This window comes from Pelobates fuscus, chromosome 2, assembly GCF_036172605.1.
Source record: "Pelobates fuscus isolate aPelFus1 chromosome 2, aPelFus1.pri, whole genome shotgun sequence".
Lineage (NCBI taxonomy): Eukaryota > Metazoa > Chordata > Amphibia > Anura > Pelobatidae > Pelobates > Pelobates fuscus.
This window is the reverse complement of record NC_086318.1, coordinates 357,157,191-357,182,789: the sequence shown is the minus strand read 5'-3', so window position 1 is coordinate 357,182,789 and position 25,599 is coordinate 357,157,191. Positions and strand designations below refer to the sequence as shown.

The following is a 25,599-nucleotide window of genomic DNA, read 5'->3' as shown; positions in this document are numbered from 1 at the left end:
TATGATTTGCATATCCTTAGATTTTGATTGTTAGGCCCTAGGTGTTAAGATTTGAGTTTAATCTGTACAAACCTATTTATCGCATTTGAACCGCGCCCTGGTTTACATGAGTTGTTGATAAAGAATATTATGAAGTGCAAAGCTTATTCATCTTGACATTTTCAAGTAAGTAGAATAATGCATTACATGCTATACTAGATGCCAGAGGTTTTTACTCTATAAAGCTAAGAAACATTTACAGAACAACTAAATAGTATTTACCTTTCATTTTTTGTGTGTAGCTCATTATGTCTGTGCTTATTTGCATGTGAAGCTGGGAATTCTGGGATAGTTGTGGAAACCTAATTTTATTTAATTTTTTCTTTCTTTTCCAAAAGCAGACTTCATAGCTTGAAATATGTAGCCATGATCAACAGTATTTCATCTCTCTGCATCAAATTGTGAATAGATTTATTTGGTCTTGCCACACATTATTTAGCACCTAACACATGGTCTCTTTTTCGAGTGATGTTTCACTCTAACATACCATTAGGGTTTGAGATCTTGTTAGGGTAATGTCAAGGCAGGTGTGCAGTTAGAATAGAGATATTTAACACCCCCTATTTTCAGGAGAATATGGAACATCCTATATTGTTGACAGAGTTAATTGTACAAAACCCTCTAGTGTGAGTGAAAATCTATTTGAATCGTAGACAGATGCGAAATTTAAAAATTAGGACTGATACGTGCATCTATTTTTTTTTTCTTCTGTTGAACTTGATGTGTAAAAAAATTATCAGCAAAACTGAGAAGCATTCTTTTTTTCCTTAAATTTTCCCCCATTTTTAAAATTGTATTATTTCTTAATGTTTGGGTGCGTGTGTGTATATAATATTGTTAAAAGAAAGCCGATTCCAACCCACTCCTCAAGGCACGACTACCAGTCCAGGATTACCCAGTTGTGTCAAGGTTTTTTGTTTCTTCTAAAAACACACTAAATAGAACTGGGTAATCCCTAAATTATGGACTGGTAGGCATACTTTTAGGACTAGGTTGAAAACAACTGCTTTTATGTGAACCTTTCGTGTCATAAGTTTGCAATTTTCTAATGGTGCACTAATACAATTATTGTTTTTCTTTCCTTAAAGGATCACTATAGTGTCAGGAAAACAAAGCCCCCACCCTCAGGGTCCCCCTCCCTCCCTCCCTCCCTCCACTTACCTTTTACCAGCGCTGGTGACCTCTCCTCCCCCGCCGACATCAGCAGATCCGAATGTGCATGTGCAGCTTGCGCATTCAAAGTGTCCATAGAAAAGCATTTCTCAATGCTTTCCTATGGGCGCTATGGAGGCATTATATGTCTCCAGCGTGGCAGATGCGCCTCTAGTGGCTGTCCGGAAGACAGCCACTAGAGGCTGGCTTAACCCAAAAATGTAAACCTAGCAGTTTCTCTGAAACTGCTATGTTTGCATCTGAAGGGTTAAAACCTGAGGGACATTGCACCCAGACCACTTCATTGAGCTGAAGGGGTTTGGATGACTATAGTGTCCCTTTAAGACTTAAAAACTAATTTAATTTATTTCCATTACCCCTGTCTCCTGCTAAGACCACCAATCATGTTTCAGTGGGTGCATACCCCTGTTTGGGAAGCACAGAATTGCTTCCCGTAACAGGTTAAAAGTTCAAAATGCTTTAGTTTTTTGTTAACATCGCATCTTTTATCTCTTTCTCTCTGTTCTCAGATTGCCTTTCAAAGTTGTTGCAATCATTCTGGCTGTTTTTCTCCTCTCTCTGTGCTTGCTGCTGGAGCTGCTCTGACATGGACCATTTCCCTATTTTGTTCTTTAAGAGGATAATGCAGTTGAACATAGGATGTCATCATGCATGGCAGTAATGTTAGAACAAGATTAGGCAACCTTCTATTGCTAAATCAAGATTTTGAAGTATCTTGGCGTGCCAGCTTGCTTTCTTAAAACTATTTTTATAATTAATTTGTGTGTATCTCGCCGTATGCTGTTTGGATGCTGCAGCTGCTTTGTCTGATTTTATTTGTGTGTATCTCTATGTCGGCTTCGTTATAAAGTGTATGTTTTTGAGTAGTTTGTGGTATTTGTGGCACCCATTAAGGGTACACACACCACACCACCCCACCCCACCACACTGACATTGGTTTTATTTTTCGTCATCCGGACTGGACTTGCCAGGTGCCAGGGCAAGAGTAGGTGCTTCAGTGGGCTGCTGTCCTCTGTGTTACGGTATCCTCCCAGTGATGCCATGAGTGAATTGAGGACTACTGCAATTTAACACCAGCAGATAACTGAAGAAGTCCTACTTCAACCTCTGTTAGACCAGCTCCGATTTTGTCAGCCTTTTTGAGTTTGTAAGCCTCGTGTTGATGACCCCTATGTTAAATGAACATGCTAAGATTGATAGCTGTAGAGTATACTTGTTATATAAGCTGTGCTCAAAGTAATTATTTTCATTTTTTAAAAAACATTTAAATGCTAAATCATAAATTAGGTTGTTTATTATACAAGTCCTAAATCCCAAAAAGTGAATGATTTCTGTGGCCAGTCACATGCTACACTGTAGCCTTGTTTATAGTAAAGTGCATGTCGTAAAAAGTACAGAAAGCAAACTACTGGCATCCCTAAAACCAGCATATAATTTATTATAGAGTGTTGTTGAAATGATCGTTCCTGCAGTTGTGTGTGTGTTTTTTACTTTTTTTTTATTTTTTTATTCTGTCACAGTAATCTGTTTAAATAAACTCTTGAGGTCCTGTCCTGACAGCTTAGTACAGCGAGAGGATGCATCTAAGCCAACAATGTTCGTAGTACAGCAAATCTTATTAGCATTGCATAAAATATAATCTTGTCTGCTGCGAAGTTCTTCATTTTGCCAAAAGGAAATCTGATTACTTATAATTTTTTTTTTTCCCCTTGATTATGAATGAGAATCAGATGAAAACTAAAACGGCAATATACAATGAGAGATCATTGCTTCAAATAAAGGATCATTTATTTCCTTTTACTAACCACATTCAGAGTGCAACATTTTATCTAGTGATTTTGTATGTGTAGAAAGACAATAAAATGGCTTGTAATGTCGTTTGTGGAGTGCTGTGTGTAATTTTGGGTGTTTTCTGTTGGGAAAATGTCTAATTAGACCTTTATAAAACCTAGGTATTAATAACCTCTTGAAATATAAAATGGAAATTTAGTTTTAAAACTTAAAAATTGTCAGTTTAATCTATATTGGTTATGTAGTTTTCTGAATACAATCGCGTTTGTGGGAATGCAGTGGAGCCTGAATTCCTTTCAGACATAAGAATAATATAGGCATCTAAAAATTGCAGCCCAGTCATTCTTCTTGGTAGCTAAGATACAGAATTACACCCATGTTTAAATAGGGAGTATTGGCATTTTCTTCTGCTTAAATAAATGGGCATGTTACTTTTCAAGCACTTAATTTTGCATTTGTCTTTGACATGTTAAACAAGGCTTCCAACCAATATCAGTGATCTAAATAAAACATTTATGTAATCAAGTGCTTCAGTTTGGCATGTCATTGTAAAAGCAAAGTCCAATACCTTTTACTAGTTGAAGGTTCCATAGTTGCTTTATGACATTATATTTATGTTTAACAGAAGGAGGCTTTAGTAAAAGAGAATATATGACTGTGACCAGTAACTATAATTGCAGTGTGTCTGTGAACTCTTATTTATTTATATATTTATTTATTTTTCCTTAAAGACTTAAAATACAAATCTCCCCCCTCATTCTTTATACTTCAAATATTTTTGAACGTGTTTTGATTTTGCAAATCAGAATTTTTCTCGAGCTAAATTGGATTCTTAGTTTCTGGTTGAGACATCTTGCTTACTAACATCTTTGAACTCTTTGCTCCGTGACTTGACATTAATAATAATGGCAGTTGCAGTACACGGGATTATAGGACGGTGTAATACTTCATTGGGCAGCAGGTCATTGAAAACCGATCTGAAAGAATATACCCTAGATCTAACATTATGACTATTCCATTAATAATGTTTATTTTTGTATATAAAATATTTATTAAAACGCTGACCTTGAAGCTCTTTATGAAGGTTCTGGCTACACGAGTCTGTGGGGTCCTCCCGGAGTTGTTGGACTCGGATCAAGTGGGCTTTATACCGGGAAGGGAAGCGAGAGACATCACCATCCGCGCCCTTAATGTCATCCACGTGGCCACAAGTAAGGACCAGAAGCTCATATTGCTCTCCACCGACGCAGAAAAAGCGTTCGATAGGGTAGAATGGCGATATATGATGGCAACGCTACAGGTGATGGGTCATTATATACAATCCCTACGGCCAGAATACGGGTCAATGGAGCTCTATCCGCGCCAATCCACATACATAATGGCACGAGTCAGGGCTGCACGCTCTCCCCTCTACTGTTTGCCCTCTCCCTGGAACCATTCCTAGGGGCGGTCAGACGGGACGGGGGAATAGGGGGATTCGCACTGGAGGGAACGATCCATAAGGTGGCAGCCTATGCCGATGATATGCTATTCTTCATCAGCAACCCCCTGGTCTCCCTGCCAAACTTACTGAGAGCCTTTGCAGAATATGGGCGGATATCCAACATGAAACTGAACACTGAAAAATCAGAAGCTATGCCCCTCTCCATGGCAGAAACGAATGTGGCACACATGAAATCCCAATTCGCATTCACGTGGTGCCGGACAAAGCTAAAGTACCTGGGGATTTGGCTCACCGCGGACCTCTCGCAACTCGACGCCCACAACTTCGCCCCGATGATGCTCACACTGAAAAACGATCTAACAAGATGGTCTGACCTGCGCGTGTCATGGTTTGGAAGGATGAACGCAATTAAGATGAACCTATTGCCGCGCGTACTATACCTCTTCCAAACCATACGATAAATATACCCGCGACATTCTTCTGACACATGGATACAGCCATCTCCGGATAGTGGACTGGCATGTCCCAAGGAGGTGCAAGAAATGGAGGTGCATAGTGGACTGGCATGTCCCAAGGAGGTGCAAGAAATGGATACTTATGGAGCGAGCTCAGGCGGAAGGGAATATACCGGCGACAATATGGTTGATTGGTCATCTGAGGAGCCCGTGTACCCGGACTCACCCATTTATCGGGGCGATGCTGAGAACCTGGAACCTCATTAGCACCAAATTCTCCCTAACCACGACACCCGGACCACGGACTCCACTCACCTATAACCCTGAAATCGCAGGAGGACTCACGCCGCGGGACATCGGGACGACGGATCAGCCACACATGCGACAATGGTGCACAAATGATGAGCTGAAACCGCTACTGGAACTAATGCAGGACAGAACCCCGAAGGGCATAGAAAGACTATGCTACCTTCAGATTAAAGCTTACTACATGTCAAACAATGGTAGGCGCCTGTTCCACAGACCGCTCACACAGTTTGAGGAAATCTGCCAAGCTAGAACGCACATAGCCAGAGGCATCTCTCTATCATCTACGCACTACTCCAAGCTGCAGTCCGACCCGGGCCGGCAAGATATATGGCACGGTGGGAGGAAGCCACCGGTGTCCCTCTCATGGAACCACAGTGGATGAAAATCCATATACTAACACACCAAAGCGCAGTGAGCTCCAAACAGGAACTTAATTACAAGCTACTGACCGGGTGGTACAGAACGCCCGAGAGGAGACGCAGAATGAATGCGGACGCACCCAACACCTGCTGGAGATGCGGAGAGGAGACTGGATCAGACATCCATATATGGTGGACATGTAGAAAAATAGCCCCGTTCTGGAGCCAAGTCCATGCCCAGATCAAAGCCAATCATAGACTCTGATCTCCAACTTCGACCACTCCAGATGCTCCTCCACCACACGGAGATGCCCATATCGAGATATAAAAAGACGCTCACGAAACACCTTTTAAATGCAGCCAAATTACTGATTCCAATCAACTGGCGGACTACACGGACACCAACCATCCAACAATGGATGGACAAGGTAGAGGACATACACGGGATGGAGTCCCTCACAGCGACCATGAAAGGAACAGTAGACAAATACATGCAGACATGGACCCCGTGGATGGATTTTCTCTCGTGCAACAGGACGTGAGGGTGCAGCCGTGGGGGAGGTGCGGCGGGCCCGGGGGGACGGGGGAACCCACCATTCTCCTTCTTTTTTTTTTCCTTTTTTTTTTTCCTCTCCTTTTCTCTCCTCTCTTTCTCCTCTTCTCTTTCTCCTCTTCTCTTTCTCCTCTTCTCTTTCCCTTCTTCTTTCTCCTCTTCTCTTTCTCCTCCTCTCTTTCTCCTCCTCTCTTTCTCCTCCTCTCTTTCTCCTCCTCTCTTTCTCCTCCTCTCTTTCTCCTCCTCTCTTTCTCCTCCTCTCTTTCTCTCCTCTCTTTCTCCCCTCTCCCTCTCCCCTCTCCCCTCTCCCCTCTCCCCTCTCCCCTCTCTCCCTCTCTCCCTCTCTCCCTCTCTCCCTCTCTCCCTCTCTCCCTCTCTCCCTCTCTCCCTCTCTCCCTCTCTCCCTCTCTCCCTCTCTCCCTCTCTCCCTCTCTCCCTCTCTCCCTCTCTCCCTCTCTCCCTCTCTCCCTCTCTCCCTCTCTCACTCTCTCACTCTCTCCCTCTCTCCCTCTCTCTCCTCTCTCACTCTCTCACTCTCTCCTCTCGCGCTCACTCTCTCCTCTCTCCTCTCGCGCTCACTCTCTCCTCTCTCCTCTCGCGCTCACTCTCTCCTCTCTCCTCTCGCGCTCACTCTCTCCTCTCCTCTCTCCTCTCCTCTCTCGCTCACTCTCTCCTCTCCTCTCTCCTCTCCTCTCCTCTCTCGCTCACTCTCTCCTCTCCTCTCTCCTCTCCTCTCCTCTCTCGCTCACTCTCTCCTCTCCTCTCTCCTCTCCTCTCTCGCTCACTCTCTCCTCTCCTCTCTCCTCTCCTCTCTCGCTCACTCTCTCCTCTCCTCTCTCCTCTCCTCTCTCGCTCACTCTCTCCTCTCCTCTCTCCTCTCCTCTCTCCTCTCCTCTCGCGCTCACTCTCTCCTCTCCTCTCTCCTCTCCTCTCTCCTCTCCTCTCGCGCTCACTCTCTCCTCTCCTCTCCTCTCTCCTCTCCTCTCTCCTCTCCTCTCGCGCTCACTCTCTCCTCTCCTCTCCTCTCTCCTCTCCTCTCGCGCTCACTCTCTCCTCTCCTCTCCTCTCTCCTCTCCTCTCGCGCTCACCCTCTCCTCTCCTCTCCTCTCTCCTCTCCTCTCGCGCTCACTCTCTCCTCTCCTCTCCTCTCTCCTCTCCTCTCGCGCTCTCTCCTCTCCTCTCCTCTCCTCTCTCCTCTCCTCTCGCGCTCACTCTCTCTTCTCCTCTCCTCTCTCCTCTCCTCTCGCGCTCACTCTCTCGCCCCCATATACGTTGAACCGGGTTGACGGAGCCTGCACGAGAGAGAGGGCGGAGGGAAAAACCAAAGGCTTCAGAAACACAAAACAAACAAATTAGCGGTCAACCCAAAACACACTAACACCACAAGGGAGACCTACAGGCTGGTGATGGGAGGCAAAACCGATCCGATAGCCCACACAACCGATAAGACACATTTGGAAGAAATAAACTGGACATGGACGCGTGGGGGGGGGGGGGGGGGGGGGGAAGGGTACCCCTGGCATAGAAGACAGGAACAGATAGCCACAACCGAGAACGACAACTCGCCCCTATCCCACGACAAGAGACTACCCTACAATATACGACGTGAGCATAGGGGAAGCATAAATGCACACTTCTGGGCCCCGAGAAACGCATAGTAACAAGAGGTAACCCCATACTGCAGTAGCGCACAATAGGGCCACACAGAAGAGGGGCGGATAACTAGCTATCAAGCATGTGGATTAGAAAGTCTCACAAAACAAGATACGACACTTACACAAAGCTAAAATCATTTCTCAAATCCAGCGGTGCAGGAGAAAGTAGCAAGCCTCGAAGAAAGTGATACTGAATAGATACACAATGTGTAAATTGCATAGCAATAGCACTTCAACAATGCTAGCTAGAAATGTACATATGAGAAGTTATTTGTTTCAAAAGTTTTACCATACCATTTTGACCAATTGGCTTTGTAACTGACAAACACAAGACCGTGTACGACTACTTAAATATGAAAATAAAAATAAAGATTGTCAAAAAGAGGGGAGGAAAAAAGGGGAGAAGAAAAACAGGGACGCAGGCTTTGATACATTACCGTAACCCAAGCGAACATTGTATGTTTCACCGATGTCTCTACCCTTGTTCAGTACGGATGTCTGTAACCAATCTGCTTATCCTATATGTACATTTTATTACTTTTAACCACTGTACTAAAACCTTTCAATAAAAATGAGTGTCAAAAAAATATATATATATATATTTATTAAAATAAAATGGTTTCTGAAGATCTTTTAATTCTAACTTGCTAAAATTCCAACCAAGTCAAAAGATATACGGAGACAGAGTAGGTCTAATTAAACGTCAATATTATAGTAGTGAGGTCACTTCATTAAGATTATAAGTGGTGTTGGTGCTTAGTTAATTTAATCTTGGAGTCTTTTGAGGCTGTGATTTCTGAGCACCTGTTTCTTAACCCCTTAAGGACTGAGCCAAATGTACACATTTTGATCAAAATAAAACTTAAACAAAACTTTGAATTTGACTGTAAGTCTGTTCAACCGTAATTCACCTCTTTCATATTTAGTGCACCAACACTTATATATCATTTTATTTAGGAGAAATAGAGCTTTCATTTAACAACCAATATTTAGCTATGAAATATTTAATGTGAATAAAATATTTAAAAAATGTGAGAAATTAAGAAATGTTATTTTTTTAAGTTCTGCATGACATTTTAACTGTCATCATACTGTTTTCTTTTACTGCAATAAAATATACGTATTTTTATTCAGCGATGTCTCAACCGTAAAACAGTACCCCCCATGTACAGGTTTTATGGTGTTAAGGGTAGTTACAGGGTCGAATATAGCATGTTAAATTTTTCAGTTTTTTCACATTGGTTATGTTGCCTTTGAGACCGTATGGTAGCCCAGGAATGAGAATTACCCCCATGATGGCATACCATTTGCAAAAGTAGACAACCTAAGATATTGGAAATGCGTTATGTCCAGTCTTTTTTAGTAGCCACTTAGTCACAAACACTGGCCAAAGTTAGCGTTCATATTTGTTTGTGTGTGAAAAATGCAAAAAACTAAATTGAATGGTAATTTTGGCTAGTGTTTGTTACTAAGTGGCTACTAAAAAAGACTGGACATACCCCATTTGCAATACTTTTGGGTTGTCTAATTTTGCAAATGGTATGCCATCGTGGGGATAATTCTCATTCCCGGCTACCATACGGTCTCAAAGGCAACGTAACCAATCTCGCGAATTTCAATGTGAAAAAAAATTAAACACAAGCTTTATATTTGACTCTGTAACTTTTGAAAACCCCATAAAACATGTACATGAGGAGTACTGTTATACTTGGGAGACTTTGCTGAATGCAAATATTAGTGTTTCACCGTAAAACAGATCACCAGAATTATATTGTCAGTGTAAGTGCCGGTGCCGTTTGTGTGTGAAAAATGCAAAAAACTTCACGTTCACTGATGATCTCATCGTTTTAATACATTTTACTGTTTTGAAACACTAATTTGTGTTCAGCGAAGTCTCCGAGTAAAACAGTACCCCCCATGTACAGGTTTTATGGTGTCTTGGAAAGTTACAGGGTTAAATATAGTGCTGGCAAATTAACTTGCCTGGGTTATCAGGCAGGTCCCGCAAAGTGTAATTAATAAAATGACCTAATTATGTCAAAATATTACATAAATATATATGTAGAATAAAATATGTGTGTGTGTGTGTGTGTGTATAGATCTATATGTATATAGATATATATTTCATTCTAAGTGTATTTTGATACCAATATATATATTATCAAAATACAGTTAGATTGAAATTACAAATTTTTTAATAAATTTTTTATTTTTAACATTTATATATTTTATATTCTATTATCATTCTATGTGTATTTTTATATTAATATAAATTAATATTAAAACAAAACTCTTGACAAAGCTCTTGACAAAGCTCTTGACAAAGGCGTGTGAGCACGCCGAAACGCGCGTCGAGCGTTTTGCCGTATTTTGTTTTTTAATACTGGGGGATGCACTTGGCTAATTTTACAATGGGGGAAGTCTGCTAATGTTATGGATTGGGTGACTGGGCTTCGACCAGAGTGCTAAGCAATCTCTCTAACAGCAACAGCAATATCCAGTCCTGGCAGTGCATAGAAATAGGGGGCTTTGCAGTTTATGCCTTTTATATATAGAGCAAGACGATTTTTGAGGCAGTCCATACCTCCTTAGTCAGCTAGACAGTTTGTGGGGATTATCTAACGCTAGGCTGCCTCGAAGCAGCAGTCTATCTAATTAAATCGAATATACTCATGAGTCAGACCGGAGGGGGAGAATATCATGGTTAGCTGGAACATTCGCTTACACAATATAGCGGCAGGCTGCCTCGAAGCAGCAGTCTAACTAAGTGTATATAAGAACTGGACCGGCTGTGTTACACACTCTCAACTGATGTACATATATATATACTTATATTGCCAATGTTATCGTTTATCTCCTTGGGGGATACTGTGTATAGATGTGCTTCATATAAGTTCTCCAGGCATATCCTGTAGTATCAGCTGCTCAGCAGGGTTCACAAACTGTTTTTTGATTCAAACAACTATAAAGGTTAGTTGGGACTAGGTTACTCCTCTATCATCCGGAGGCTACCAGACAAAATACTAAGTCTGCCTCTGAGACACTCTAAATCTGGCAAAATTTGATGCAAAGGCTCCTACTATTTTTTATCCATTAGAGATATATATAGACTAATGGATTCTGACTTCTGTCTCCATTGACTGAGCAGTCCCGTACGTACTACCATACTGTTGTATACTTAGAGTGGCATTTCTAGGATACACTCTCCTTCAGCCTTTTTTTAGACTCTCTATAACGGATTAAAATTTGGACGGACACGTCCATATAAGGATTTTGTGTGTCCGTTCCCAACTATATGCATCTCTAAATAGAGTCTAGAAATAGGGACTGTAATTCAAAGTTTAATAGCCAGGATATATACTAAACCCTATGTGCATGTAAGGGTCAGGGTGCTATAAATATCTGACCGAATATAGATTATACTATATACCGTATTTTGTACTTAATACTATATCTCAGATATTCCTCTCTACCACCTTTACTGCTGCTGGGGAATATCCAAATTGCATCCACCCAGTTTTTAATTCACTTTCAGTTTACACGAGTGCTTCACTATCACTGTGTGTTTGTTTTGTCCGTAAGCGGCTAAATAAAGGGTATATCCCATAATTATTTTTACTTTAAATTTTGAGATATCATTTCGTGGAATAGACGCCCTACTGTTTCATCTTTAGTGGTGCTACTATTTCACTTTAGTCTTTTTTCTCTCCTAGTGTTTGGGGTTCATGCCCCCTGATATCTCTGTAACCCCTCAGGAATCTAGGTGTGGACTTGACCCACTCCATAGTATTCCTTTCTTTTCTCTAATATTAAAATACACTCAGAGTGTGTGTGTGTGTGTGTGTGTGTGTGTGTGTATATATATATATATATATATATATATATATATATATATATATATATATATATATATAAATCTAAGTATATATTATTTTATTTTACACTGTTTTAAAACTGTATTCTACTTTATTACAGGCAGCAGGAGGACTACCTATCATTCCAGACACCCCCTCCTGCTGGCACTGCTATGGACGGCTATTCCGTCCATGTGATCTTGAGGTCCTCGGAAGGACCTCACGATCACATGGCTCAGGAAGGCCGGGTCGGCAGCAGGGGGACTCCCTGGGATGCCAGTTAAGTGTGTCCCCCCCCCCCCATATCTCAGGTAAGTCCCCTTGAATTGCTATGCCGCCCATCGGCGTTTAGAGCCGGGTTCCCAAGGATTGCATAGTACGTCTGCCATCCAAGGGGTTAGATACATTTGAACTGTATCTTGTTAGGGGCCTTTTGCACCTTATTTAGTCACTAGGTTATTAGAGTTTACAAAAACAGCCCAAACATTAACAACATGTTAATGCTAAGTATCAGATCATGGGGCACCTCTGTTGAAATCTTGTTATTTTTAGTTTTCTGTACTTGGCTAACCAGATAGTACTGTTCCTTATTTATCTGATATTGTCTCCTGATGATTACAAGGAAATGTGTAACACAATCCTAGTGTTTGAACGGAGCAACATCATTTTTTGCCTTTAAGGCTGACTCTCACTCTTGAAGAAAATTCTTGTTTTCCTTTTGTTGATCAAATGTATGAAATCCCTGTTTGGCTTTCCTATGCCATTCTTATTTAATTCACCTTTTTATAATTTCTTTTAATTAAAGTGTATAGTGAAGCAGTAGCATTTGTTGAGAGCAAACACTTAAAGGGACACTCTAGGCTCCCAGACCACTTCTGCTCATTGGAGTGGTCTGGGTGCCAACTCCCACTACTCTTAACCCTGCAAGTGTAATTATTGCAGTTTTTTATAAACTGCAATAATTACATTGCAGGGTTAACTCCACCTCTAGTTGCTGTCTATTAGACAGTCACTAGAGGTCACTTCCTGGGTTCTAGCACAGGAAACCTGTGCTAGAGCGTCACTGGACGTCCTCACGCTGTGTGAGGACCTCCAGCGTCGCTCAAAACCCCATAGGAAAGCATTGAAATGATTTTTCAATGCCTTCCTATGGGGAGACGTAATGCGCATGCGTGGCATTTCCGCGCATGCGCATTAGGTCTCCTCGGCCGGTGGGCAAGATCAGTCTCGCCCACCGGCCGACGTAATCACAAGGAGGAGCGTCGCGGAGGAGGAGACAGCGGCGAGGGACATCGCCGCTGCCTCAGGTAAGTCACTGAAGGGGTTTTCACCCCTTCAGTAACCGGCGATTGGGGGGTGGGAGGGAGAGGGACCCTCCAGTGCCAGGAAAACGGATAGTTTTCCTGGCACTGGAGTTTCCCTTTAAGATTGGGGTACTTTTGGGAGTATCATTTTATTTGGATACTCAGTTTGAAATATTTTAAAGAGCCTACAGTGCTTTAAGAAAGTGTTCAGACTCCTACATTCTTTCACTTGTTTGTGTTGCAGCCTTATGCAACATCTATTTAACTTTTTTCACATCAATCTACACTCAATACCCCACAATGACAAAGCAAAAAACAGATTCTTGACACCATTACAAATATAATAAAAGCCGCCCCCTCTACCACTAAGGACTGTAATGTCAACCTCTTTGGCCACAGGTAAAAGGCAGGGAGGTAGGAAGAATATCAGTACCAGTTATTGGCCCAAAAGGAAACTGATAATCGGTATCTGTCCATACCTACTCAGAGCTTTGCCGGCAGTTCCTCTGGCCCCCTGGGTTTGGCTTTTGCTCTGTTAGGCAATGACAGCTGACCGGTGTGTACCTTTTTCCAAATTACAAGTGGACTCCAATTAAGTCTAGAAACATCTCAAAGATACAGAGAAATCAGATGCAACTAGACAAAAATCCAAGTGTCAAAGCAAATGGTCTGAATACTTTTAAAGGAACACTATAGGGTCAGGAACACAAACATGTATTCCTGACCGTATAGGGTTAAAACCACCATCCAGCCCCCACTGGGTCCTTCATGCCTCCATAAATAAGCTGTAGTTGTTCAGGTGACTATAGTGTCCCTTTAATAAATTAGCAAAAATCAATTTTTGTGTGTTTTTTGTTGTTGTTTTTTTTTATCATTGTTATTATATTGGATATTGAGTGTAGATTTGTTTAATAAACAATTGTAGTATAAGGTTGCAACATAACAAAAACAAATTAAAGGGCTACCTCATGCTATGAACGGTCCCACACTGCTTTTGGATATTGTAAATTTAGGTCTATATTGTTGAGCTATGATTTCTTGCTGTGTGTATGGAACTTTGAGACTGTTTACTTTTGTATAAAAAAATAAAATAATTTCGCTTTTGTTCCTTGCACACACACTTTTCTATCAAATAAGTGCCTGGTGCATTCAGCCACAGCCAAAGAATTATAAAGTGAAAAATAATGAACAAAGGCTTGCACTCACGGTCTTCTGTAAAAGTATTCTTTCTTTATTCCATTTCCATTAAAAAAAAAATCTAAGTTTCAGCCATCGTCCGTGGCTTTCATCAGGATCAACAAAACAACAATTGATATGATATAGAACAGAATGTTCAGACTTCACATTGTCTTGACAGTTTTTTTGATTCAGACTCTATACCATTGTGTCACTTGTGGACTATTTTTAATTATTTTTGTGGGGAATATTTTAAAGAGCTACTCCAGGCTTTGTTAATCTTCTTTATTTTGGATAATTGACTGTTCTGAATGGATATATATATTTTCTCTGGCATAATCCCATGCTCCCAGACAGTATCACAGCAGTAGACTGTAGGCAGTCAAATAAGTACAAATATAAGAGAACTTTATTTACTTAGCCTCTTTTTAGCAATACAATATAGGATTAAAAAATACAAAATCATTTCTCAAAGCTTCCTGCTACCCCCCCAATACTCATTCAATCTCTGTGAGGAAGCGGTTCTATTAAAGCTAAATAACACCTTTGTGTATCATAATATGAGAACACTTGGTAATCTTTTAATTATGTTGCACACTCCACCATTTTTGTTCTTTCTGAGTGTTGCTGTATAACATTTATTTGGTGTATATTAAGAGCATTATACACCGGTGTTTGTAGTGTATTTTCTGTTTGCACTTGATATCACCATTCGTAATCTAGTTTTTTCTTCATGTATAATTATATAGTTAAAATCCATCAAACTGCAGGCCGACAGCCACTCTGGCTAATTTAATGTTAAAGGAACACTATAGGGTCAGGAACGCAAACATGTATTCCTGACCCAATAGTGTTAAACCCACCATTTAGGTGCCTTGCCTGCCCCCTTAAAAGGAATTCAAGCTCACCTTATTTCCAGCGCCGCGTGCTGGCTCCGCTCCCGATTCCCCTCCTTGAAGACATCATCAGAATTGCCTATTTATTTTGCCAATCCAATGCTTTCCAATAGAGTAAAATCGGCATGAGGGCAGGGTCAAACACCGTTTTGGCCAATCAGCACTTCCTCATAGAGATGCATTGAATCAATGCATCTCTATGAGGAAAATTCAGCATCCCCATGCACAGCGTGGAGACGCTCAACGGCAGTGCTGCCTACTATGCAGCACTGCTCCAGGAAGCACCTCCAGTGGAAAATCTGAGGACTGGTCACTTGGAGGTGTCCCTAGGGGCAATGAAAACACTGCCTATTCTATTCAAAGGCAGTGTTTACATGAAAATGCCTGCATATAATGATTCTACTCACCAGAACAATTACATTCGGCTGTAGTTATTCTGGTGACTATAGTGTCCCTTTAAATATACCAGCTGTGTAGTTGCAGATGGAGACAATACAGATGTATCAAAAATAATCCCTCAATAATTATCATTATTGCTAGAATGTGCCATGACAGGTCTGCATGTTCCACTTCAGTTTTGTCTGCTCCTGCTTGTTAGTGGCAGGGACTTTCTGAGAAGTCCCAATTGACAGATAAAGAGAGAACATTGCAAACTTGCCCTTTCCATCAACATGCACTTCTCACTAAGGACCCTTGCACACAGGAAAGAGCAGTGGCACGTGGGGGACCGTGTAATATGTTGTCAGGGTTCAATATTTCAAGCTACTAGCCAGGCATAATCTTACTCACAATTATAGACCTCCTCTTGGAACTCCACTCTTGGAAAGGGCCAGCTCGGAAACACACTTAAAGCAACACTCCAAGCACCATAACCACTACAGCCCAGTGTGAGGTGATTTGCTTTCTATTACAGAATATATATAGAAAGCAAATCACCTCACACTGGGCTGTAGTGATTATGGTGCTTGGAGTGTTGCTTTAAGTGTAGAGTTCCAAGAGGAGGTCTATAATGGTGAGTGAGATTAGGCCTTGCTAGTAGCTTGAGATATTGGATCCTATATATTGCAGAAAAACTCCATATTCCAGTTTGGACATGGCAGAGTAAATGTCAACATAGCAGATGAAGAGGAGAAAAAAGAAAAGATTATTTAATTTCTCCTCTTCTCTGATTGCTTTCTTTTTGCTGACTGCCAGGTGCAAAAGACTGAGCCTAAAACAGTGATCGTCAGGGAGCCAAGATGGATGTGCCCAGTTGCAGAATAAAGAAATGTGAATTTCTAAGGTTTTATTCTTCATACCTCACAAATATGTGTTAAATGTACGGATTTGGTATAAGTAAACGTAATTTTAAAAATGGAGGGAGGTGACCGTTTAAAACAAACCATTTGTTAACTTTTATCAGTTTTTTTTAATGTAGAGTTCCTGTGGGGAGTTGGTAATGGTAAAATTTTAAAGAATGTTTTTGCTTTCGCTGCATACAATTTCATATCAATATATATTTTTTTAAATGTGTTTCTTTTTTTTCTAGACCAGTTTAAACCATGGAATCTCAACATGCACATTGTGTTAATTGTGTCAGCCGACGTTGTATGACTAGACCAGAAGCTGGAGTTTCCTGTGATTTGATTGGCTGTCCACATGTTTGTGGAGCAGTTTTCCACTCCTGCAAAGCTGATGAACATAGAATGTTATGCCCTCTTGAAAGAGTGCCTTGCTTAAATAATGGATTTGGATGTCCTTTTAGTGTGATCCGTAACAAGTTGGCTGAGCATCTGCAAATATGCCCTGCAAGTGTAGTATGTTGTACAATGGAATGGAACAGATGGCCAGTGAGTTATGCAGACCGGAAATCGTATGAAAACCTAAGTAAGGATGTTGATGTAGTTGAGCAGTTAGACATGGCCTTAGCTCTGCAAGATCAAAGAATGCTTTTGGAGTCACTGAAAGTTGCAACCATGATGTCTAAAACAACTGGCAATCTTGACTCTCAAGAACAAATAACGGTCGCATCAATTGACAGCAACCACACACTTGCAAATGGCTTAAATGGCGATGAAGATTCATACAGTGCACTTTATCAAGCAACTGTAGAGACCACTAAGAGTTTAGCAGCTGCTCTCGATGTCCTAAATAATGCTACAAGAGACATAGCTATGCTTAATGGACGATTACGTGATGCAAGCTGTGAGATGAATAAAAATTTCCAACTTACAGAGGAGAATGATGCATGTAACTCATATCTCAAAGATCATGAATTAGAAGATGAAGAGTTTGTGGGAGCTGTTGGTGGAACAGTGATGTGTCCATTGAAACACGCACATCAAAATGGTTCAAGTGATTTCTATCCTGAAACCAATGGTTATGAAAAAGACAAAGCCAATAATATAACAGAAGAATCAGTGTTGTGCAATGGCTTCCATGATGAAACCCCCTCTGGTCTTCAGAGACCAGATAAAGAGGAAGGACACAATTGTGGAGCAAAAGAAAATGGTGCTAGTAGTCTTTTAAAAGAAGAATCTGGATATAAACTTTTGAATCCCAATGGTTCTTCAACAAGCTTACTCAAAAAGCAACCAGTTACATGCATAATGAATGGAGTAAAGGAAGAGAACTCTTCAGAAGAACAAAAATTAGACCGAAAAGATGAACATGGACTGAGAAATGTGGCTGTGTTTGGCAGGCGTCCTTTTCTGGTTGACGCTTATTGGTTTAAAGCAAAAATGGAAGACAAAGCAGTTGATACAACAGACTTAGAGATACAAGATGATCCCATGGGCCTTAATGGAATTGACCTGATTACAGCAGCTTTACTGTTCTGTTTAGGAGACTCACCTGGTGGTAGAGGTATTTCTGATAGTCGGAATGTTGATGGGTATCATGTTGACTTTGGAACACAGACATTCTCTTTTCCTTCTGCAATATTGGCAACAAATACAATGGTAGGGGACATAGCATCAGCTTCTGCATGTGATCATGCAAATCCTCAGCTTTCCAATCCCAGTCCTTTTCAGACTCTTGGCCTGGATTTGGTACTGGAATATGTTGCCAGATACCAAACCAAACAGAGGTCTATGTTTACATTTGTATGTGGACAGTTGTTTAGAAGAGACGAGTTTTCTTCTCATTTCAAGAATGTTCATGGTGATATTCATGCAGGTTTAAATGGTTGGATGGAGCAAAGGTGCCCATTGGCATATTATGGGTGTACATACTCCCAACGTAGATTTTGTCCATCGACACAAGGATCCAAAATTATTCACGACCGGCATTTGAGATCTTTTGGAGTTCAACCCTTCTTACCTAGACAACATGAATCTACAAAATGTTCATCATTTGGACAACCTGTTGATCATTTTAGTAGTTTGCCTTATGAAGTATTGCAACATATTGCAGGTTTTCTTGACGGCTTCACTTTGTGCCAACTTTCAAGAGTTTCTAAGCTAATGAGGGATGTGTGCGCCAGCTTGCTTCAAGCTCGTGGAATGGTTGTTTTATTATGGGGAAAAAGGCAATATCCAAATGGAAGTTCATGGCAAATAAAGGAAAAGGTATTTACAGCTCAAATTTCCAAATCTAAGCACTGCATTTAATTTACCTTTATCAAATGGTGTTTAAAATAAAAATAAAAAAAGTTGTAAAATTAAGTGTAATAATTTATGTGCAAAATGCAATAGCTTAAACAAGTTCTAAACAAATCAAATAACTATTTAGTGGCTATACTTCCCATGAAAACGTGTATGCATTTAAACGGACGCTATAGTGACCAAAACAACTTTAGCTTTTTTGGTGTATAGATCATGCTCACTACTTGCTCACTCATGCTCACTACCATTTGGGAGTTAAATCACTTTGTTTATGCAATTCACATGCTAGTCATACCTTCCTGCGCGTGAATTGCACAGCCTTCCTGAACATTTACTGTAAAGTGAAGTCTAATGTTTACACTTCCTTTATTGCTAATTCTCTGTTAATAGCTTGCTAGACCATGCAGGATCATCCTCTATTTGATTAAAATTCAGTTTACAGAGCAGGGAATAAAATTTTTTAAAGTGAGTTAACATCTGATTGACAATGAAACCAGGCAGGGGAGGTGTGATTAGGACTGTAAGGATACAAACAAAATTATTTAACTCCTAAACAGCAGATAATTGAGCAGTGAGACTTCAGAGATGTGATCTATACAAAAATGGCTTTATTAAGGTAAAGTTGTTTTGGTGACTATAGTGTCACTTTAATTATGCTTCTTTTTCATTCGAGGTATAGCTAACCGCTTGCAAAACGCTGTCTGGTGCCTTTGCAAGCCCTCCCCTTATTCCATAGCCCAGACTTTCTGTGGCTGTCCAATCTCAGAATTTCCAATGCAGCTCAAAGATAAGTCTTTGCAAAGCAGAGGCTCTGAGCAATTTCCTTCATCTTGAGTTTTAACTACACTGAGCTAAACAGCTCAGGAGTAACCGGTCCAGTTGTATGGTTTAACACGGTTATTTTATATACCGTATTTTTCGCTCCATAAGACGCACCTCACCATAAGACGCACCTAGTTTTTAGAGGAAGAAACCCAGAAAAAAAATATTCTGAACAAACTGCCCCATAGTGTTTCTTACTATGGGACAGTTTGTACAGAATATTTTTTTTCTCCCCTGTCCCATAGTGTCGTCCCCCCCCCCATAGTCTTCACCCACCCCCTCCCCATAGACTTCATCCCCCCCCTCCCCATAGACTTCATCCCCCCCCTCCCCATAGACTTCATCCCCCCCCTCCCCATAGACTTCATCCCCCCCCTCCCCATAGACTTCATCCCCCCCTCCCCATAGACTTCATCCCCCCCCTCCATAGACTTCATCCCCCCCCTCTCCATAGACTTCATCCCCCCCTCTCCCCATAGACTTCATCCCCCCCTCTCCCCATAGACTTCATCCCCCCCCTTCCCATAGACTTCATCCCCCCCTTCCCATAGACTTCATCCCCCTCCCCATATTCTTCTCTCCAATACTGTCCCCCTCCCCTTATCCCATAATTACTTACCTGTCTTGTAGCGTTGGCCGGCAGCACAGGGCGCACCGCGGTAGTGGAACTTGAATTTCATGTTCCGGTTTCCGGCGGGACTGAAAGGAAGTGCGCACTCAGCTTGTGCACACTTCCTTTCAGTCCCGCCGGAAACCGGAACATGAAATTCAAGTTCCACTACCGCGGTGCGCCCTGTGCTGCCGGCCAACGCTGCAAGACAGGTAAGTAAAGCTTCATATTCGCTCCATAAGACGCACAGACATTTCCCCTCACTTTTGAGGGGAAAAAAAGTGCGTCTTATGGAGCGAAAAATACGGTAAGTGTCAACTTCTAGTTTTTTAGGGGTCTGGAGAGTCCTTTTAAATTTTATGTTGCTTTATAAATGCAAATGGCTAGCTCGGGCTAGGACTTTTAAGGAGATGGTTATCTAAACTAAAGCACATTATTTGTAACCTGATGGATGAATATATATTTTATATTTATTTGTTTGTTTTTTTGGTAACTTAAATAGATTTAATTTTTATATATATATTTAATTACAATTGGATTGTGTGTAGCAGAATGCTTGCTAAAATAGCTATTGTGTGTAGCAGAAACATAATTAAAATTGGATAATTTCTCACTACATTGTTTCTAGTCTGTACTGGAGCATTACAGAACATTATGAAATGTTACAGCTTCAAACCTAAATAATACATTGTGCCACCATATTAAAAACAATATTATTATACAGTGCAGGGCAAGTTATAAGGTGCTGGCACTCACACCTATGATGATATATTCAATGTGGATAATACTAAACTCGGTGTAAGCAAAGCAAAAATACCCTGCAACACATGAAACAATGAGCAGCCTGTTTGCTGTGGTTTCAATGACTGATTTTAGATGTCATAACCTGATGTAATAGTCCAGGCTTATTAAAATAATTTCAAAGTATGTAACCAGGAAAAAAGATGTTTGCAGCTGTAAAGGTAATCTAAGCATATTGCAGGATTTTCTTTTTAATTTGACTGAAAAGAAAAAAAAAAACATTTCTAAAAGTTAAATTGGAGATGGTTCAAATTAAAATGTAACAGACTCCATTTGTGTTTTAATTCTTCTAAAGTAAATATGAAATTGGCAATGAAAACAACATCATATGCTGGCTTCATGCACATTCCCTTGTAATCTTCACTCAGAGTGCAGATAGTGAAGAGTTGGAAAATGAGCAAAATCTTTGTATACAGTTTAATCTGATATTTGAATCTATATTGCGCATGTCCTAAAAATAGCTGGTCAGTTCAGCCCCAGTCTCATTTATAGCCTATTTGCTATTGACTGCGGTATGGAACATGAAGACTTCTGTTGTTTGGTTTTTTTTGTTTTTTTATTTGTGAAATAACTTACACTCCCTTGTACTTCACCTTCACTTTATACCATATTGTTTTACTTGTAGAAGTGCTGGTTTTGTGTTTTTAGTTGGGTTGGGTTTGGGTTTTTGTTTTTCCCCACACCTGTATTCATGTTTTTTGTTTTTTTTCTAGGTCTGGCGTTTCAGCACTGCTTTTTGCACGGTGAAGGAATGGAAGTTCGCAGATATTGTGAGCATGGCAGATCATTTGAAAAAATGCAGCTTCAATACTGTAGAGAAGAGAGAAGTAGCCGTTCCTCTACCTTGCATGTGTGTGACTCGGGAACTCACAAAAGAAGGGCGTTCACTACGATCTGTCTTGAAACCTGTTCTTTAACAACAAAGGGGAAAAAAGTTCTCATCCACTTGCACCCAACACTCAAGCACCAGTTTTATCCTCTATACAAGTTGTGACACTTTAATATTTAACTAAAATCCACTCTAGTACTGTATATAGCAATGATTTTGGAAGTGATGTTTATTTTTTTACATATATATATATATATATATATTAAAGTATATATATTAAAGTGAAAACCATTTTAGAGTCGTACAAATGCGAAGTGATGATAAATGCCTTAAATATGAAGGAAGTCAAATTCTGCCGGACACAGACGCCTATGACTTTCTAAATGTAAATTACTAATATTCCTTATGGGATCTTGATCTTTTAGCACAGTTTGCTGATTCACTAGTGCCATTACCCTGACAATTGTACAGAAACCTTCTGTGAACAATAACTAGCCTTCATCATCTTGACCAAAAATAAATGTGGAATGTATTGGTGTTTCTGTTTTCAGCATATGTTTGTTTCCACTGTCCATAAACTAATTAAGGAAAAACATGCATGTGCATAAAATAAAACAAAAACCTGTTGTATTTTAGGCTCCTAGTCCCAGTAGTAGACTGGCCTTACACCAGGTTTGAGCCGAAGCCAATTAGTTATCTAAGAATAGTACCATTTACTTAAACTTCATGGAGTACAGAATATGCACTTGATTTACTCAAAGAAGCAGTTATATGAATGTCAACATATACCCCTTATTAGCACTTTATTTCTAATCTCAAGAAGTCCTCAGGCTGCATTAGGGATCAAGTGCTTCAGCTATGCAGCATGTAGCATAAAGGGGTCTTCAGCTTCTCCTCAGAATGTTTTGCTGCCTGTCTAGTAAATTCCGTTTTATGCACTACCTTTCTATATTAGTGATGGAACTCATTCAAACTTGGTGGGAGGAGGGTAGGTTATCCAGTATATTAAACTAAAGTCTAAATTTTTAACATGCAGCTAACTTATTTGACACCCCCCCCCCCCCCCCCCCATTCACCCTTCTCTGTCTTATTAAAGGTTATTTAAAAGTACAAGATGCTTGGGATTGATTTTTTTTTCCTGTATTGTTTTACTTATCTTTGTGAGATGAGCTAAAACAAATACGGATATCACTTACACATTTGGTATTGAGATTTTATTTGTAAAACTGTAAATGATCACGTCTTCCACATTTAGATTTCTATTTGAGTGCTGAGTGTATTTTGGTTTTGTTTGTTGTTTAATTTGAGATGTGTTAAGAGATTTCACATGTTTACTGACATAGTAACTGGTGAAAAAATATCGGTCTCCATCCTATGCCTTCCTTGTAAAAATGTTCTAATACATGATTACAAACCAGTTAAGCTGTCTAACCAGCGTTGAGGGTAGTTTACTGGCAGATTTTAATTTATTATTTTCTTTCCATTTTCATGTGAGCAAAAATGTTTTTTTGTTTTGTGTTTTTCATCTGCTCATATTTGGATGTCAAGACTGTGTGTGTTTCTTGTGTGTGTTTTCTTCTTCAAAGACTGGTAACCCCTTACAGCAAAGCACTTTTTGTAAAACAGTATTTAAATATTTTAATAAAGATGCTGGTATGAGACAAACTCCATATTTTTGAGTTTAGGCTTATCTGCTTCTCAAAATCATGCACATATATTGAGACTATTCTGCACTTCACAGCTTTGGGACCTGTCACCTATAAGTTTCAACATGGTTGTTTGGTAGAAAGTGGTACATGCCATGACTCAATTATGCATAGAGAAGCATGGTACATTTTAAATGCATTTATTTCATTCTGAGCATTTAATCATCCTATCTGTTGAGCATGGTAGGTTTTTATTTGTTTGTGAATTTTCTCAGGTGCATTTTGCTTACATTACAGCCCATGTGCTACCAGAACATTACTGTTTTTTATTGAATCCGTTCAGAATGAATAAAATTGAGCATTGGACTCTCATTTGCTAACATTTTCTATTACAGATCATACTTTCAATACATGCTTCTTGGGAGTAGCTCAACCAATAAATAAATTATAAAGGTAGATAAAGAAATTAAGATCTTCCTGTAGGTTTTATAAGCTGTGCACACATGGTGCCATACTCTTCCCTGCTTTGAGTAATTCCACCAAGTCTTCTACATATTTGGATTGTTTTGGTGCCTTTTTTTTTTTTGTCCTATACAGTATTCCATATAATTGACACATTATACCAAACAGGTTTGCTGAAATTCTGTTGCCAGGTTTATTAGGAAATGCCAGTGACCATAGCACATCTAGAAGACTATGTTTTTGTAAAATATCAAAGACATAAGTGAAAGGATATTCCCAATGTATTCCTTGTGGCATATTGAATGAAACCCATTTGAAATAAATACAAATATCTGGACTTTTTGGAAGACTACTTTATTCAAATTGATCATTCTATTACATTTTCTAAACATTCATTATGTTGTGTTATAATTCACACACAAACATTTATATATTGTTTTTATGCATGGTGTCTAGATTGTTACCTAGAAACTAATTAAGTCTCCCACTTTTAATATAAACATTTGGTAACATTTGATTCCATTAATATCACAGGTGTGGTCAAAATGATTTATTTTGCAATTATAAAACATATTTATGGTGTATAATAAACTCTAATAAACCTGTTTTTCTTGATTTTCATCTCGTACATGCTTTATATAACCCCATAATTGAATCATCTTTAATGTTGTGTTTTTTTTCAGTGCAATAATTATGCTTTCTTTTCATGCACCATATTTTTAAATTGAGTACTCATAGGAGGGATCTTTGTTAAATCAGCTCAGTGGTTGTAAAACAAAATGTCCAAGCACGGACGTGAGATTTCAGACCTCTTGCTGCACTTTGAATGTGCCATGTTTAAAGTGGACACTTTATGCAACAAATATCTTAATGAGGTGGTTTTGATGTGCGGGTCATGCTCCTGCCAGGGAAAGAAACAACAAGGAGGAATCAAGGATACCTCCATTTCTCCTGAACAAAGAATTTAAACTGCACAATTTTTTAATTCATTACAGATATGCGAAGTATGCCACAGCAGCGATATCAGGCAATACACCATGGCGTATAGAACAGCAGCACATTTTTGCATGTTAGTAGCAAAATTAGTTAAAATAAAATGCGGGTATAGAAGTCCTGACTAACTGGGTGGCAGCACATAAGCAGGAAGTGCAAGCTAATTGTATGTGGAAATACCAGGTTATATATGATTAGCCAGACATGAGATGAATGACTTAGTACTTGTGCAACTTAAATACCAAAAGAAGTCGTTAATTGGGCTTTCATTGAAGTTACATGCTAAACGTTAGCTATGCTAAACTGTACAACCACTGTTTTTTCTGTTTGCGTAGGGAAAACAGAACAAAATATTAAGAGGAAAAAAAAATGTGAACAAAAACAATACAACTAAGCGGAGGCAACAGTTTCGTCCAGTTCCCTTGGTTAATTAATGTTCAGTTGATGGAGGCGTTGTCTCATTGCTGTCTGCAACAATGTGTCACTTCTGATCGTATAATAAATAGTTATGCCTGGTTAGGGGTCATTGGTTAGTAATGTGTTAATAGGTTAGGCAGAGTGGCCGTCAATATGGTAAAGTATTAACTTTATATGTCGTCCGGTTCAACTTTGGGAAGTGGTGGACTGGACATGTAACTTAACAAAAATACAAATAATAACCAAAATAACTGAACTGTGTGCCGGTTCAGTCGCCCCGTCCCCCAACCTTCCAATTCAACCTTGTATGCTTCTATTTTTAGCTACCTGTGTTGTTTAAGGACCAAACATCTGGAATAAAAGGGAATCATGACATGTCACATGTCATGTGTCCTTAAGGGGTTAACGAGCTGTTTTTTGCAAAGGG

General features: G+C 39.9%; 1 protein-coding gene across 1 annotated transcript in view; it reads left to right on the top strand.

The window, feature by feature from the left end:
- FBXO30 (F-box protein 30) overlaps positions 1 to 23,680 on the top strand; it is a 35,724-nt gene extending 12,044 nt beyond the window's left edge. The window contains exons 2-3 of the mRNA XM_063443646.1: positions 16,537 to 18,556; positions 21,539 to 23,680. Coding sequence (XP_063299716.1) covers positions 16,550 to 18,556; positions 21,539 to 21,742 — 2,211 coding nt within the window. The 5' untranslated portion in view covers positions 16,537 to 16,549 and the 3' untranslated portion in view covers positions 21,743 to 23,680. The remainder of the gene's footprint in view (positions 1 to 16,536; positions 18,557 to 21,538) is intronic.
- The last annotated feature ends 1,919 nt before the right edge of the window (positions 23,681 to 25,599 follow it).